Below are 15026 nucleotides of genomic sequence, written 5' to 3' on the forward strand. Positions count from 1 at the left end.
TGAATAAACTTTTACGAACCCAACATCCTTTATTTAAAATTGCTTATAATGCATTTATTATATTAATAAATTCAGCTTGATGGAATTTGGGTTCACTTCTTGGATTATGTTTAATAATTCAAATTTTAACAGGATTAGTTTTAGCTATACATTATACAGCAGATATTAATTTAGCATTTAACAGTGTTAATCATATCTGTCGAGATGTAAATTACGGTTGATTACTACGAACTTTACATGCCAACGGTGCATCCTTTTTCTTTATTTGTATTTATTTACATGTAGGGCGAGGTATTTACAATGGATCATATTTATTTACTCCAACATGATTAGTAGGACTACTAATTTTATTCTTAGTTATAGCAACAGCTTTCATCGATGAAAAATACGTGCAATTCCTTGTTTAATGCAAATCTCTAAAACAAAACATTGTAACCTTTATATTAAGTACCCGTTACTATGGCTCATGGTCTTAAACAAACTACTGGTAAAGCTGGACTCTCAGAGAATCAAAGCGGTGGCTTACGCCGATGATGTAGCGGTACTGGTATCGGGTCAGTTTCCTTCGGTCATAAGTGAAATTATGGAAAGGACTTTAAAGATAGTAGATTCCTGGGCCATAAGCTGTTCTCTTAGCGTAAACCCGGAGAAAACTGACCTTATGCTTTTCACAAATAAAACAAAATTACCAAATTTTAATAAACCAAGGTTCCGATGAACGGAACTGGATCTGTCAATAAAGGTGAAACACCTTGGAGTTATTTTGGATCCCAAACTTAACTGGAAACCAAACATTGAGGAGCGTGCTAGGAAGGCCAAGGGCGCCTCTCTATGCGGCCAAGAGAATGTTGGGCAACAGATGGGGTTTGAAACCAAGAATTGTGCACTGGATGTACACAGCTATAGTCCGACCCATAATCTCTTATGGGGCGCTGGTCTGGTGGCCAGCCCTTACTAAGGATTACGTAGTTAAAAAGCTAGGCGGAATTCAAAGGTCAGCAGCCGCTAGCGTAATAGGCGCAATGAGATCCTGTCCGGAGGACGTTTTGAACGTCCTTCTTGACTTATTACCTATAGATATCTTCATCGAGAATTCAGCTGCTAACAGCGCCATCAGACTGCGTGCCCTGGGGCTCTGGAAGGAAAGACCGTTCGGGCACGGTTCCATCCTAGACGCAATACCGTCTGAAATTAAAGCGCTGCCCACTGACTATATCCTGTCGAAGACCTGGGTTCACCACTAACCCCGCAGGAAATTCACAAGCCGCAGTGACTGGAATCAGGAAGTTTTCGGGTACTTGCAGGGCTTAACTGTCTTTACGGATGGGTCAAAGATGGAATGCGGGGTTGGTGCTGAGGTCTTCATTGAGCAATATAACCTAAAATTATCCTTCCGCCTACCAGACTATGCAAGCGTCTTCCAGGCCGAAACGTTTGCTATTAAGGAGGCAGTAAGGTACATCAAAGACAATGTACCCGCGAGAACGCAAGTGAACATCCTCTCGGATAGCCAAGCGGCTATTCAGGCACTTTCCTCTAACTCTGTTAGATCTCAGCTAGTGGATGAATGTAGGAGAGAGCTGGCCTATATCTCTGATCAATACGAAATTACCCTAATATGGGTCCCGGGACATAGGGGCATCTACGGAAACGAGGCAGCGGACGAACTAGCAAGGAGCGGCTCCGCACTGGATATGTCCCACGCGGTGGACATGGGCGCCTCGCTCAGGAAGATTAAGTCAAAAATTACCGAATTTTATCATACGAAGGCCAGGCAGAGGTGGAACTGTACAGGATCCTACAGAATTGCCCGGCAGTTCTGGGTGTCCTACGACCCACTCAAAACCAAAGCTCTCTTAGGAATGAGCAAAACAAATGCCTACAAACTTACTGCAGTGTGCACAGGGCACTGGCCCGTTGGGGTACATGCCGAAAGGATAGGACTGCCCTTCAATAGGTTCTGTCGCAGCTGCGATGACCCGGGCTCAAAAGAGACAGTCGAACACTTGCTGTGCGAGTGTCCATCCCTCGCAAGGATGAGGCTAAATACACTCGGCAAACCATTCCTGCTGAATATTTCAGAGAGCAGCTGCCTCTCTCTGTATGACGTACTGAAATTTATTAAAGCCGCCAAATGGCTGTAGGTTGCACGAGTTGTGGAATCAAAATGGCAAACTTGCTAATTGCTTGTCACCTGAGTGACAATCCACTTAAACCAACCAACCAACTACTTCAAAGCAATTTAACCTCAATACCTGCAACATTCTTTTGTTTATGCATGCCACAAACAAAATTTTAATTGTTTGCCTTTCTTTGACTTACCAGTATTCTGGAAACACTAAAAAGTTGTGTTTCATTTAAATTTATGTGTGATGAGTTTAAAATAGACAAATCAACTGTTATCAGAATTAGTCAAAACGAAAGCAAAAGTAACGATAAAATATATAGAAGCCGGACTTGAGAAACGGCAAACTTTAGAACAGTGCGAGTACCTAAAAAGGATTTAAGGGAAAGTAAAATGTTCCTGTATCTGTCCAATTTGTGAAAGCTCAAGTCCGGAACATAAAAATAACCACCTGAACCTTTTGCCAGACAAGACATACATTGCTGATGGGTCCAGACCATTCTTCACTTGAGCAAATGCATCTGCGACGCACAAAGTTTTTCTTCTTCTCCTTATTTGGCGCTATAACCGCCTACGCGATTTTGGCCGAGTCCAAAACAGTACGTCAGTCTGTCCAAACTGACGCCTATTGGAAGTGTCAAGTGAAGCCAAGTCCATCTACACTTGGTCCTTCCATCGCAGTGGGGCCTTCCTCTTCCACCATCGCGACCCGCGTAATACTTTTAGAGCTGGAGCATTTCTGTCCATTCGTATGACATGACCAAGCCAGCGTATCCATTGTATTTTTATTCGCTGCATTGTGTCATTGTAAAGCTCATAGAGTTCACGTTCCATCGTCCGCGTAAAGGCCGATAAATCTTTCGCAGAATCTTTATCTCGAAAACTCCAAGAGCCGCCTCATCAGATGTTTTCATTGTCCACGCGTGCGCGCCATAAACCAGCACAGGCATGATGAGTGACTTATAGAGTAAGATTTTTGTACGGCTAGAGGACTTTACTTCTCAACTTCCTACTCAGTCCGAAGTAGCACTTGTTGGCAGGAGTGATTCTGCGTTCAATTTCGCTGCTGATATTATTATCGGTGTTAATGCTGGTTCCGAAGTAAAAGAAATTCTCCACTTTCTCGAAAAGGTAACTCTAAACAGGGACGTGGGTGCCAAGGCGCGAATGTTTGTGTGATGACCGGAGATACTTCGTTTTGTCCTCGTTCACTACCAGACCCCCACGCTTTGCTTCTCTATCTAATTTCGAGAGGGCAGAACAGACGTAGCCCTTATTTGTAACAATTATGTCGATGTCGTCGGCATACGCCAGTAATTGTACGCTCTTGTGTTGTGCCTGAGCGGTTCAGTTCTCCGACTCTTATTATCTTTTCCAACATCAGATTAAAGAAATCACTCGAAAGGCAGTCACCTTGTCTGTTACACAGCCGTATTAGTTTTGCGGGGATACGAACTTGAGACATCACGAAATAAAGGCAACTTCTTTTCGTGCTGTCGAAAGCGGCTTTGAAATCGACAAATAGAAGGCATTTGTCGATTCTATTCTCGCAGGTATTTTCCAAGATTTAACATATTGTGAATACCTGTAGCTCGTTTCTGTAACTCTTCTCTACCGATTATTTCTCTACTGGTAGAGAATATACGTCATTATCTACTACTCACTAGCAGTAGAGAACAGGGCGGCGAATTCGTATCTCAATTCGCTTGGTAGAGAATTGTTACAGAAACGAGGTACTGATCTATGGTGGATTTGCCAGGTCTAAAACCACACTGATAAGGTCCAATCAGTTCGTTGACGATTGGCTTCAGTCTTTCACACAATACACTGGATAAGACCTTGTAACATATGCTTAGAAGGCTGGTCCCGCGGTAGGCGCGTATGGTGGGATCGCCTTTCTTGTGGATTGGGCAGATAATACTTAAATTCCAGTCATCGGTCATGCACTCATCTGACCATATTCTGCATAAGAGCTGATGCATGCACCTTATCAGCTCCTCGCCGCCGTACTTGAATAGCTCGGCTGGCAGGCGGTCAGCTCCAACAACTTTGTTGTTTTTCAGCCGCTCCGCTACTTTCGTTGCTGCTGCCATTCAAAAGGGTCGAAAAGTGTGCCCTCCATTATTTAAGTACGTTCTGGACATCGGTCACTAAGTCGCCATGGTTGTACCTACAGGAGTCTTTAAATCTACCTTCCCTTGCCCCGTCCATCGCATTTCATGGATGTCGGTGATGTCAGTCTTTACTTTCCCTGGTACATCAACCAGCCGGGCAGAGGCACCTTCCCGATTAAGAGCTCGGACATTCCAGGTGCATACCCTCAAATCATAGTCCTTCCAATGTTTGCCGTGGGCGTCATCAAAATAAGGGGGTATCTTCCGATGCATGTGGTTTTTTCATTTGGCAGGGTTTTAACGTGGCGGGACCCAAACCCAGCGCGCGCGGGGTGTTACGCCCTCCCACTTCAGCTCGCTCCCAAACTAGTGTTCGGTCCCTACCCAGAGAATTCATGGATATAAATATCCGGACGTAGTGAGCTGCGATTTGAACCGTAAGCACACGAATCATTTCTGGCTACTCCCAGGTGAATGGCCGTAAAAAGCTTTGCAGTACTGGGAAATGTACAAAACATAATGGTCAAAGGCGAATATCTTAACTAAACTCTGATGTATTTTTTAAATTCATGGCTCTACACAGCTGTATAGTAAACCAAATAGCCGGACCAGACGTTATTAAAAAAAATGTAAAAAAATAAACTTTTCCGTATACTCTGTAATATTTCTCCGCAATTTTGTAAGGTAAACTAACAACTTATAATCGTTGCTTTGCAGCGAAATATCTTCTCTTAAATTATATACATTTAGGTCATTCCATAAAATATTTACACCTCAATATTTTTTTGTGGTGAAATATATTTTTTACATTCTTCATCGAAAAAAGAAGACGCCTATTTTTTTATTTCGTCATGATATTCGAAAATCTCGAACAAAAAATTCCCGAAATTTTGAACTCACGGAGAAGTATCTTTTTTTAATTGTTTGCAGTTAATAAACTATTTGACGGAGAACATCAGTTAAGGTATCAAAATGTGCGTAATTACCTCGGCTTTCCATGAGAGTGTGACATAGATTAAAATACAAAACTTTTTGGATTAAAAAATAGCATTTTTTCTTTTTTTTATTAACTTCACGTTTGATTTTTATTTTTTTCAACCTGAATAAAAAAAATAAAAATTCAGGTTGAAAAAAATAAAAATCAAACATGATGAATTATAACAATGAAAAAATAAAAAAATAAAAATGCGATTTTTTAATGCAAAATTTTTTTTATTTTAACTTATCTCACATTCTCAAGGAAAGCCAAGATAATTACGCACCTTTTGATACCTTAACTGATTTTCTTTGTCAATGTTATTATGGCTTCCCAGCAAAAAATGGGTAATCGCTTTTAGTGGTAACGTGTCCTAGAAGGCATAGCGTTATAATGCCTTCGAATTTTTTCGCTTCTTTTATGCACTGCTAGTATTGCAAAGTAGAATGTCCTACAATATTTTATTTATTTCGCTTCTTTGTTTCATTTCGGGGAATGCAAAGTAGAATGTCCTATAATATTTCCTTTTTAATTCGTTTCTTTGCTTCATTTCCGGGAAAGCAAAGTATAATGTCCTACAATATTTTATCTGTTTCGCTTCTTTACTGCATTTCAGGGAATGCAAAGTAGAATGTCCTCCAACATTTTATTTGTTTCGCTTCTTTGCTTCATTTCAGGGAATGCAAAGTAGAATGTCCTACAATATTTTATTTGTTTCGCTTCTTTGCTTCATTTCCGGGAACGCAAAGTAGAATGCTGCATCGTAGTCAGCTGAAAAATAGAATGAATATCCAAAAGTTCTTTTTCTACCGTTACTTTCTGTGGAAATTTGTCTCGCATAAAAATCATGTTTTGCTTTGTTCAATTTGCAGCGAAGTTGAAGTCAGTCGATGAAGTGAAGTACAAGAGTGAGGAAGTACAATTTTAAGCTTAATTAATAATGAATGTATGTACTTACTGATTTTTAAGAAAATCTAAATACCTAAATACATACATACATATGTTTGTATAAAAGCTGATTTATAAAAATTTTAATTAATTTTAATCTTTTAAGACATTTTCTGATTTAAATTTAATATAAATAAGTATGTACTTACCTAGGCATTCTACATTAGTTTCTCTGTAAGGCATTCTTTGTTCGCTTCTCTGGATTCTGTTTATCCATGCGTTCTCCCTTCATTTGAAGGTAATGCTGCGGGTAAGGGCTTACCTCCAATGACATGCCCATGTTAAAATAAGGCCTTCTTGAAGCGAAAGGGTAAGCGATTCCCATCGCCTAGCTCGTTTCTACTTTCGTTCCTGTGGTAATCGTGTTTTTTGCTGGGTTCTTAACATTTTATTTTTAGTATTTTTTTTAATGAGCTTTGTACCACGATTTTTTATTAGGAAAAATTGAAAAAGCAACAAAGTCTAAGCGGTAGAAATTATAGCTGCTATTTCGGAGATCACCACATCTCCTCATCAGATTTCTTTTTTCTAGACTTCAGCAGGGATCGAACCTGCGTAATCGATGTTCAAAGTCAGAAGCGTTAACCACTGAGCTATGTATGTACATCCCGTAAACTCTTGTTGCTAATTCATTTTCCTTATTCAACCAACTACCATCAAGTGCAGCTGATTTGTCGCTATTTAAACTCGACAGCGTGGTTGTTGTTGTAAATTCTATACATCCATTTGCTTATTTGCTTTTTTGTATAGTTTCAGGCAGGCTCTTCCTAAACTATGTATTTGTCAATGTTATTGTGGCTTATTAACATTTTATTTTTAATATTTTTTTATTGAGCTTTTTACCACGATTGTTTATTAGGAGAAATTGAAAAGTCAACAAAGTCTAAGCGGTAGAAGTTATAGCAGCTATTTCGAAGATCACCACATCTCCTCATCAGACTTCTTTTTTCTAGAGTTCAGCAGGGATCGAAGCTGCGTAATCGATGTTCAAAGTCAGAAGCGTTAACCACTGAGCTATTTATGTACATCCCGTAAACTCTTGTTGCTAATTCATTTTCCTTATTCAACCAACTACTATCAAGTGCAGCTGATTTGCCGCTATTTAAACTCGACAGCGTTGTTGTTGTTGTCAATTCTATACATCCATTTGTTTTTTTTTGTATAGTTTCAGGCAGGCTCTTCCTAAACTATGTATTTGTCAATGTTATTATGGCTTATTAACATTTTATTTTTAATATTTTTTTATTGAGCTTTGTACCACGATTGTTTATTAGGAAAAATTGAAAAAGTAACAGAGTCTAAGCGGTAGAAGTTATAGCAGCTATTTCGGAGATCACCACATCTCCTCATCAGACTTCTTTTTTCTAGACTTCAGCAGGGATCGAACCTGCGTAATTGAGGTTCAAAGTCAGAAGCGTTAACCACTGAGCTATGTACATCCCTTAAACTCTTGTTGCTAATTCATTTTCCTTATTCAACCAACTACTATCAAGTGCAGCTGATTTGCCGCTTTTTAAACTCGACAGCGTGGTTGTTGTTGTCAATTCTATACATCCATTTGCTTATTTGCTTTTTTGTATAGTTTCAGGCAGGCTCTTCCTAAACTATGTATTTGTCAATGTTATTGTGGCTTATTAACATTTTATTTTTAATATTTTTTATTGAGCTTTGTACCACGATTGTTTATTTGGAAAAATTTAAAAAGCAACAAAGTCTAAGCGGTAGAAGTTATATCAGCTATTTCGGAGATCACCACATCTCCTCATCAGACTTCTTTTTTCTAGACCTGCGTAATCGATGTTCAAAGTCAGAAGCGTTAACCACTGAGCTATGTACATCCCGTAAACTCTTGTTGCTAACTCATCTTATTACATAAAACGAGCAATTCTTGTATATATGTATATATATATATCCATAGCGTTCTCGTAAACGGCTCTAACGATTTCGATAAAATTTTGTACACAGATAATGTTTTGGATTTTAAGGTTATCTGAATAGGCGCTATCTCCGAGAAGACCCGTATAAGGTTGCCACCTATTCGAAATTAGTTACAAATTAATTACAACATCATAATATGGGTATCGATTGCAAGGTATTTTAAAGATACCTAATTCAAAAATATTTTAAATAGGGTTGTCACCTAATTTGAATCGCATATTTATTTAATTTTTTGTAGAAAAAAAGGTAAAATATTACTATTCATGGGTACAAAGAAAAGGTTCTTAAACAATGCCTTCCCTATATACAAAATGTTATCCCTTAAGACAATAGTGTAAGGTTGCCACTTATTTTCGATTCTAAACAATTTATTGAAAACATCGCAATATGTATATCAAATGAAAGGTATTGTTGAGAACTTTGGTCAGAAAATATTTTCCAACAGGGATGCCACGCTTCTATGTAATAAAATTTTTTTTTTGTTAATTGCATTCGGCATTTGTTTTTTAAGTATATAAAGTACATATGTATACGCTCAAGATATGTACATACCATTCATTCCAGCATATTTCGGAATAGGGTTGCCACCCAAATTTGGAAGTGAGAAATTTACTTAATAGATAACGAAATCCAATTTTTTTTTTTTAATTTCCAAAATATTTTTTTAAAGCTATCCAAATCTTGAAAACTATAAAAAGTATATGGACTCCGGGCAAAGCTCGGTCAACTGGTACTTTTCCTTATTCAATCAACTACTATCAAGTGCAGCTGATTTGCCGCTATTTAAACGCGACTTGACTGATTTTCTCCGACAAATAGTTTATTAACTGCAAACAATTGAAAAAAAAAATACTTTCTCGTGAGTAAAAAATTTCGGGAATAGGTGTCTTCTTTTTTCGATAAAGAATGTAAAAAAATATATTTCATCAAAAAAAAAATATTGAGGTGTAAATATTGTATGGAATGACCCATATGTATCCTTGTATAAATATGAGGACGTGTTGAACATTTTGAGTATGCACATTTTTTATGCTGGTATATTCATTTATGCTGAATATATTACTTGGTTTTGTTTTGTCACACCGTGTAATAAATAAAAAAATCATTAAAGGGCGGTAACTTTTCTATTTTAAAGTATAGTTAAATCATTAGTTAAAGTTAACTACAGAAAATTCTGTGTAATTTTTCTGTAGTTAAGTATGACTAATGATTTAACTATAATTTAAAATAGATATATGTATTAGCAGCCCCTAATATGATATTTTTGTTATAGAAATCTATGTGCGCTATGTGTTTTCTGCCATCTGCTGTAATTACTTAAGAAGTAAACGAAATTATCGAGCAAGCATTTCCTGGTACTATTTTTTAATATCTAGGTAAAAATTTGGAAGTTAGGGAGTGGAGGGCTCGGGCCCCTGCCCCTACCTGGCTACGCCCATGTATACGAGTTGGGTGTATGTGTTTATGTGTATCTGTGTGTATTTAAGTATTAAATTTCATCGTACAAATTACTAGTTTTTAAAAAATTTAAGATTATTTGGATGTTATCTTTGTTAGCATCATTTAATAAGTCTATAGCCGATTTGTTGGAGAAGTAGTACTGCCTATTTTGTTGAAAGGTGGGGCACGAATTTAGAATATGATCGATGCTAATTGACTGAGTGTTACAGAACTTGGTTGTATGAATTATATACACGTACATTATATACACGTACATATGTACATGTTATGTACCAATAAATTTAATTGCTTAAAAGTAAATTTAAATCATTTAATTACACATGCAAATCTTTAGCAGCTGACTACACATAGTGCGGGTAATTTTTGTTTACAAGTTCCTTGCATAACATTATTGAAAGATATTGTCAATCTTAAGTTTATTTCTTAGTTTAATTTTTAACAAAATGTGGTAATGAAATTATATTAAAAACAAAATTGGCGAGATGCATGAAGCTATTTTCATTAATTCCATTTTTAATAGAATAAACTTTTTCCCAAAACATATCAATATCCTGATCGCTGGAAATATCAAGCTCACTTAGCCTTAATAAATTCACTGCGTGGTTATTATATCAGGATCGCAATCTATGAGATGGGGAAACTTAACAAAAGAGGTAAAATTGGTAAATCTTCTTTAGAAACTACCTTAGGTGGTGTCATTATTTGTAAAAGTTTTGTATCTTCACGCTTGGAATCAAATCTTAAATTTATTTGGTCCAAAAACTCTATGTAAAACTTTAGTATATTGGTTTTAACTTCAAGGATTCGAGAACAATTGACATTGCTTTTCATAAACATCTCAACTTTCGTTCCAACAAAAATGTCAGATATTTTAACATGTTTATTTTCATTTTTAAAATCAACATTATTGTGTTATTGATCGCATCATTTTTACTCAAAATTAAGAGATAATATGCTTTGATAGTTGCATATAAGTATGGCAAACGAGAGCTTTTAGCTTGGAACTCTTTGTTAAGATTGTTAATTATGGGAGTATACTACAGAAATAAAAGAGCATTCGAAGCAAAGAGCAACACATGTCTTCTGCCAGGTCTGAAAATCGCATACCGTTTACTTCGTAAAAGCAGAAAATAAAATAAAGTTTCAAACTATCTCACTGCTCAACTATTCTTAACACAACGCTTCCTAGTGAAAACCATCGTTTTGAGATATGCCCAAGATTTCGTGGGGTTTTACCGAACAGTAGTCCTGAAATTCCTTCAGTTCATGTATCTTCTTTGGACTGTGGGAAAAGAAACTATATATGTTGCGGCACAGTATCTCAATGCTTTTCGGTAATTTTTTACAAGTGTAGGTTGAGCAGAGGTGAAGTGTGTAGCATGTGCAATTTATATAAAATAAATCGGTTTCTGCACTGCATCCAATAATGCTGTCAGCACGCCCAAGTCTCCAACCATAACATTGGCTCCATCAGTGGCCAAACCAATTAGCTTTCTCATTTTTAAAGGCAGGATTGGCAAATGTTTAAAAGGTACAATTGGCAAATATTTATATGCAAAATGATGTTTGAAATATATATTTTTATAATTCAGAATTTAAAAACTTAATTCAACTATCCGACCGAAATCTTACTTTGCCGACCAACCTACCAAATGAATAATAATCGACCAAATTTGGTCGGAAAAGACCAACACTGCCCGGCACCTAAACTAGAAAAAGTACCTCTCTGACGCGATGGAAAAAGAAGTCAAATATTCTTTTACCGATTTCTAACCCAACTATCACAAATAGTAGCTGGAACGGAGCTGCGACGATTGTTGTAACTTTAAAGTGCCTTGCCACTAGTGATGGGCACGTAATAGGAATCTTCCTATTACGTGCTTACGACCAAAATGGGGAATAATTTTTCGGTAACCGCTACGTTAAAGCGACGTTCCCATACGCTAACCGGAAATGTTCCATTGACATTATGGTTACGTAGTAGCGATGTCGCAACGTAGTAGATGCAACTTTTAGGACACCTTACATCTATACCTCTCTTTTTAATTTTATTTGATTGCTTTGTCTTGCAATTTATTTTGTTATACATATGTATTTGTTTCATTGCATACATACATGAATAAAACTTTGTTCATTTCTTTAAGAACCTAAAAATATATTATAATATGAGGGCAATAATAATCTTTTCCTTTTGGATAGCCTGCGTACAAAAACTAAAACGCATGGGAATTTATTGTCAAACATGATGGTGATAGGTCGAAATTTGACGATGCGCCATTCAAATTTTCATATTTTATTAAAATATTGTCTTGAAAATGTATAACAATATAAAATAAAATTGCATGGTAGATGTAAAAAAGCTTTTTTTTGTTGTCCTTTACTACTTGAAATAATTATTATGCTTTAATTTCATTAAATTGGTGCATAAAATATGGTAAATTATTGTATTTTATTTTATTTATTTAATGTAGGCGTAAAATTTGTCTAGAAAAATTGCGTATTTTAAAATAAAAATAACTTTGAAGTCGCCCTCACCAAAAAGCACAACTTCGAAGTAATTTATACTTGGCTATAGTGACGGCAACTGAAAATGTGTGACTTTAAAGTAATGTTTACTGCAAGGTAACGAATGGCACTATAGCGTCACTTTAAAGTCGCAGCAAAGTTTCCGCTGCCACTTCATAGTTCCATCTGGAACTTTAACTTCTATCTTTGTCTAACAAAAATGTTACTTCAGTTGTAGGTACTTCGTGTGCTTGTGTGCACGTGCTCGCGCTATTGTGGATTAAAAATAACAAAGAAAGGGTAAGTACAGACTTATTGATAAAAAATATACCGATTAAAACACTGATTTTAGTAACGTTCTTTTTATTCGAAGGCATGGATTCTTTTAAAATTGTTTCAACGTGGGAAAAAAAAGGAATTTATTTCTCTGTTGTTCCCCATCAATGCGAAAATAATGGAGTTCTGTTGTGGCCAGAACATTTGAGCCATTCCCCAAGGGAAAACTTGAGATCGAATGCTGCTAGCGTACCTGAAGAGGGATGGGTGGAGTACTCCTGTGTCCTTAAATTCTCGGGAATTCTTACATTTGGAGACGCTTTGGCAATTGAGAAACAGCTAACACAGTGCATTGACACAGAGTCAGAGGAAACGTTCGTATTTTCAACGATTTGCAGGTCCAATTAACATAGTAAAAAAAAAAAAGATGTAAGGAGTCCGCAATAATAACATCTTCCACGATATTAATGGGCAGTTCCAATAAGGGTGAATCGTCTTTGTGGTGGTCTTGATCGGTTTTATTACGAAAACTTTCATCTGTTCTTAGAGGGCAATCTATTCTTGGAAAGCTCATGTGCCTTCCTTTTTTGTCAAATTCACCAACGACTGTACATTTTATACAGCCATGAGCTGCATTAAATCCAACTGTACCTAAAAAAGTAATTATATAAATGAATTAATTTGAGGATTATAAATAAATTACACATTTACCTTTAATAAAATTTCTGGCTGGGGTGTCGCATACGAAATATCTAATAATGAGTTTTATCTGATGCCCATTAATACAAAGACCACGATGCAAAATATCATTCAACTCATCAACAAATTGTCTGAAGTATTCTTTTAAAGGTGGCTTTGTGTCGCCAATATAAATTGCTATAGCCATTGGCTTAATGTATGTCATATTATCGATTCTAAATAAAATTGGCCAAAATTGTAATGGTGAAGCGTTAAACGGTGGAAGGCCGTCAACGTTAAAAACTACTGGAAGCGTTACGGATCTATCAATATCAAAAAATACTGCATTCAAACAATTTTTTTATTCCATTATACCAAAGTTGACCATTTCGCATTTTTTCAATATGTACCAATCTTGGCGTTTTCATTAATGTTCTGCTATCAGTTGGTCAGCATTTCATACCATTTGATTTTAACACACGCAATAGATGGTTAAGCGAGCTATGAGTTATTCTATGATAATGATACCATGCCCTTAGTTGTTGAACTAACGAAGTTTGTGAAATAATAGAGTTGTACTCTTCATCATACTCACAAAGAGTAGTGTCATATTCATCTTCCGGCACGCATGACTCCTCAAAATCATTACCACAGTCATCATCACTATTTACTTTATCTTTTATTTTTGAATAGTTTTCGGAGCTACTGGACTCATTCAATTGCTCTGTTGATAGAAGCAACCTGATGCTTACATTGTTTTGTATTTTTGATGGTTTATTTCCACCGCCAAAATATTGTTTCACAACGCCACTGTCAACGGCATTTGCCTTTAAGACTTTTAATTTTCTGTAAAAAGTCGTTGAATGCCGGTATTTTTTTTCTTTGTGTTTAAATGTGCCAACAGACGCCATTATTTTCCTGAACAACACATCACTAACCTTATAGGAACGCACCAACACACAATGCGGAACAGCATGGAAGTTTGTGAGACTTGATCGTGCAATTTACTTCATGGTGAATTTAAGAGGTGCCACGGACTCTGCAGTAGCAATCGACAGTGAGGTTTTGGTCAGCAGGTAGCGGACACCTTATCACTCACAGATATGACTTACAAGTTCCATGGATATGAAGAAGAAACTAAGGACCCCACAACGTCGCGAAAACTACCAAAGTTGCCTAAAAGTAGCTGCAGATTTGCAGTTGCATTTCAGTAACGTGGGTTAGTCGCCGCGCTTGCTATTTGCAACTTTCAAGATCTAAAAACTTTATGGTTAGCTTACTGGTAGCAACGACTTCCGCAATACCGGTAATGCTACTTAAAAGTCACATAATTTTAAAGTAATCACAATTGGTAGAAACTACCTCGCAGCTACTGGAAATATGTCAAATAAAGTTACTTGTACATCTAAGTCGCACCTTTAGTGAAGGTTACGTAATAGTAACTCGCTATAGGTTTCCGTCTCCGTTTCTGTTACTTTGGTGCTAGTTGGGAAAGCACCATTATACCCTTTAGCAGTGAGTCTACCTCTTCCTTGATAGCAGCTATGTATTTCCACCTGAAAGACACTGCAGAAGTCCGGAATCCTTAGTAAGCCCGCCCTACCCAGTCCTGTTTTGAGGGAATACAGGTAGAGAAGGAGCTTCTGGGATTCATTGTGTTGTAATTCATTCTGTTGTAATCTATGTGTTCAGGGCGAAGTCAAAGCCCCCCCAGAAATCCAGAGTGTTACCACCCGGTTTCCCTTAGCCTACTAGCAGTCCGTGCTGCTAAAATTTTGTCTGCAATATCCTCAGATCCGTGTTCAACATGACGTTAAGCAGCATAGCTGTGGTTCCTAATGCTCCACTAATTCCTAATTTACAAGTGTAGTTTTCTCTAGCGGGTTCCACCAGACAAGGGCTCCGTGAAACAAGATAAGCTTAAATCTGGTTCCAGAGAGCTTATAAATTACCTTTTACCGATAGCTCCCCTACAGCAGTACAAGACAACCGATGTCTTTTTTAC

The 15026-nt window shown here is 37.0% G+C and overlaps 1 protein-coding gene and 1 long non-coding RNA gene across 4 annotated transcripts; one reads left to right on the top strand and one right to left on the bottom strand.

The window, feature by feature from the left end:
• Positions 1-11987: 11987 nt before the first annotated feature.
• LOC118753954 lies at positions 11988-12787 on the top strand. Of its 2 annotated transcripts, none has more exons than XR_004994853.1 (2): positions 11988-12367; positions 12420-12787. It is a non-coding gene; the product is annotated as an uncharacterized LOC118753954 (long non-coding RNA). The 2 variants fall into 2 exon arrangements; XR_004994854.1 differs by having other exon boundaries at positions 11995-12367; positions 12441-12787.
• Positions 12427-14251, bottom strand: LOC118753953. 2 transcript variants are annotated; one of them, XM_036488827.1, is made up of 3 exons: positions 13617-14251; positions 13055-13534; positions 12427-12994 (listed from the first exon to the last, which is right to left on the bottom strand). In XM_036488827.1, the coding sequence occupies exons 2-3, from the start codon at positions 13245-13247 to the stop codon at positions 12648-12650; spliced, it is 540 nt and encodes a 179-aa protein (XP_036344720.1). In that variant the 5' UTR covers positions 13248-13534; positions 13617-14251; the 3' UTR covers positions 12427-12647. The 2 variants fall into 2 exon arrangements, with proteins under 2 accessions (XP_036344720.1, XP_036344719.1); XM_036488826.1 differs by having other exon boundaries at positions 13055-14251.
• Between the last annotated feature and the right edge of the window lie 775 nt (positions 14252-15026).

Source organism: Rhagoletis pomonella, unplaced genomic scaffold (assembly GCF_013731165.1).
Source record: "Rhagoletis pomonella isolate Grant_MI unplaced genomic scaffold, Rhpom_1.0 Rhpom_scaffold_03100, whole genome shotgun sequence".
Taxonomy (NCBI): Eukaryota; Metazoa; Arthropoda; class Insecta; order Diptera; family Tephritidae; genus Rhagoletis; species Rhagoletis pomonella.

Bases quoted from the DNA above. Each gene is read 5' to 3' on its own strand.
- LOC118753953 (XM_036488827.1), bottom strand. From the start codon at position 13,247: ATGACATACATTAAGCCAATGGCTATAGCAATTTATATTGGCGACACA. The intron at 12,995-13,054 runs GTAAATGTGTAA...TTACTTTTTTAG, and splicing joins AGCCAGAAATTTTATTAAAG to GTACAGTTGGATTTAATGCA.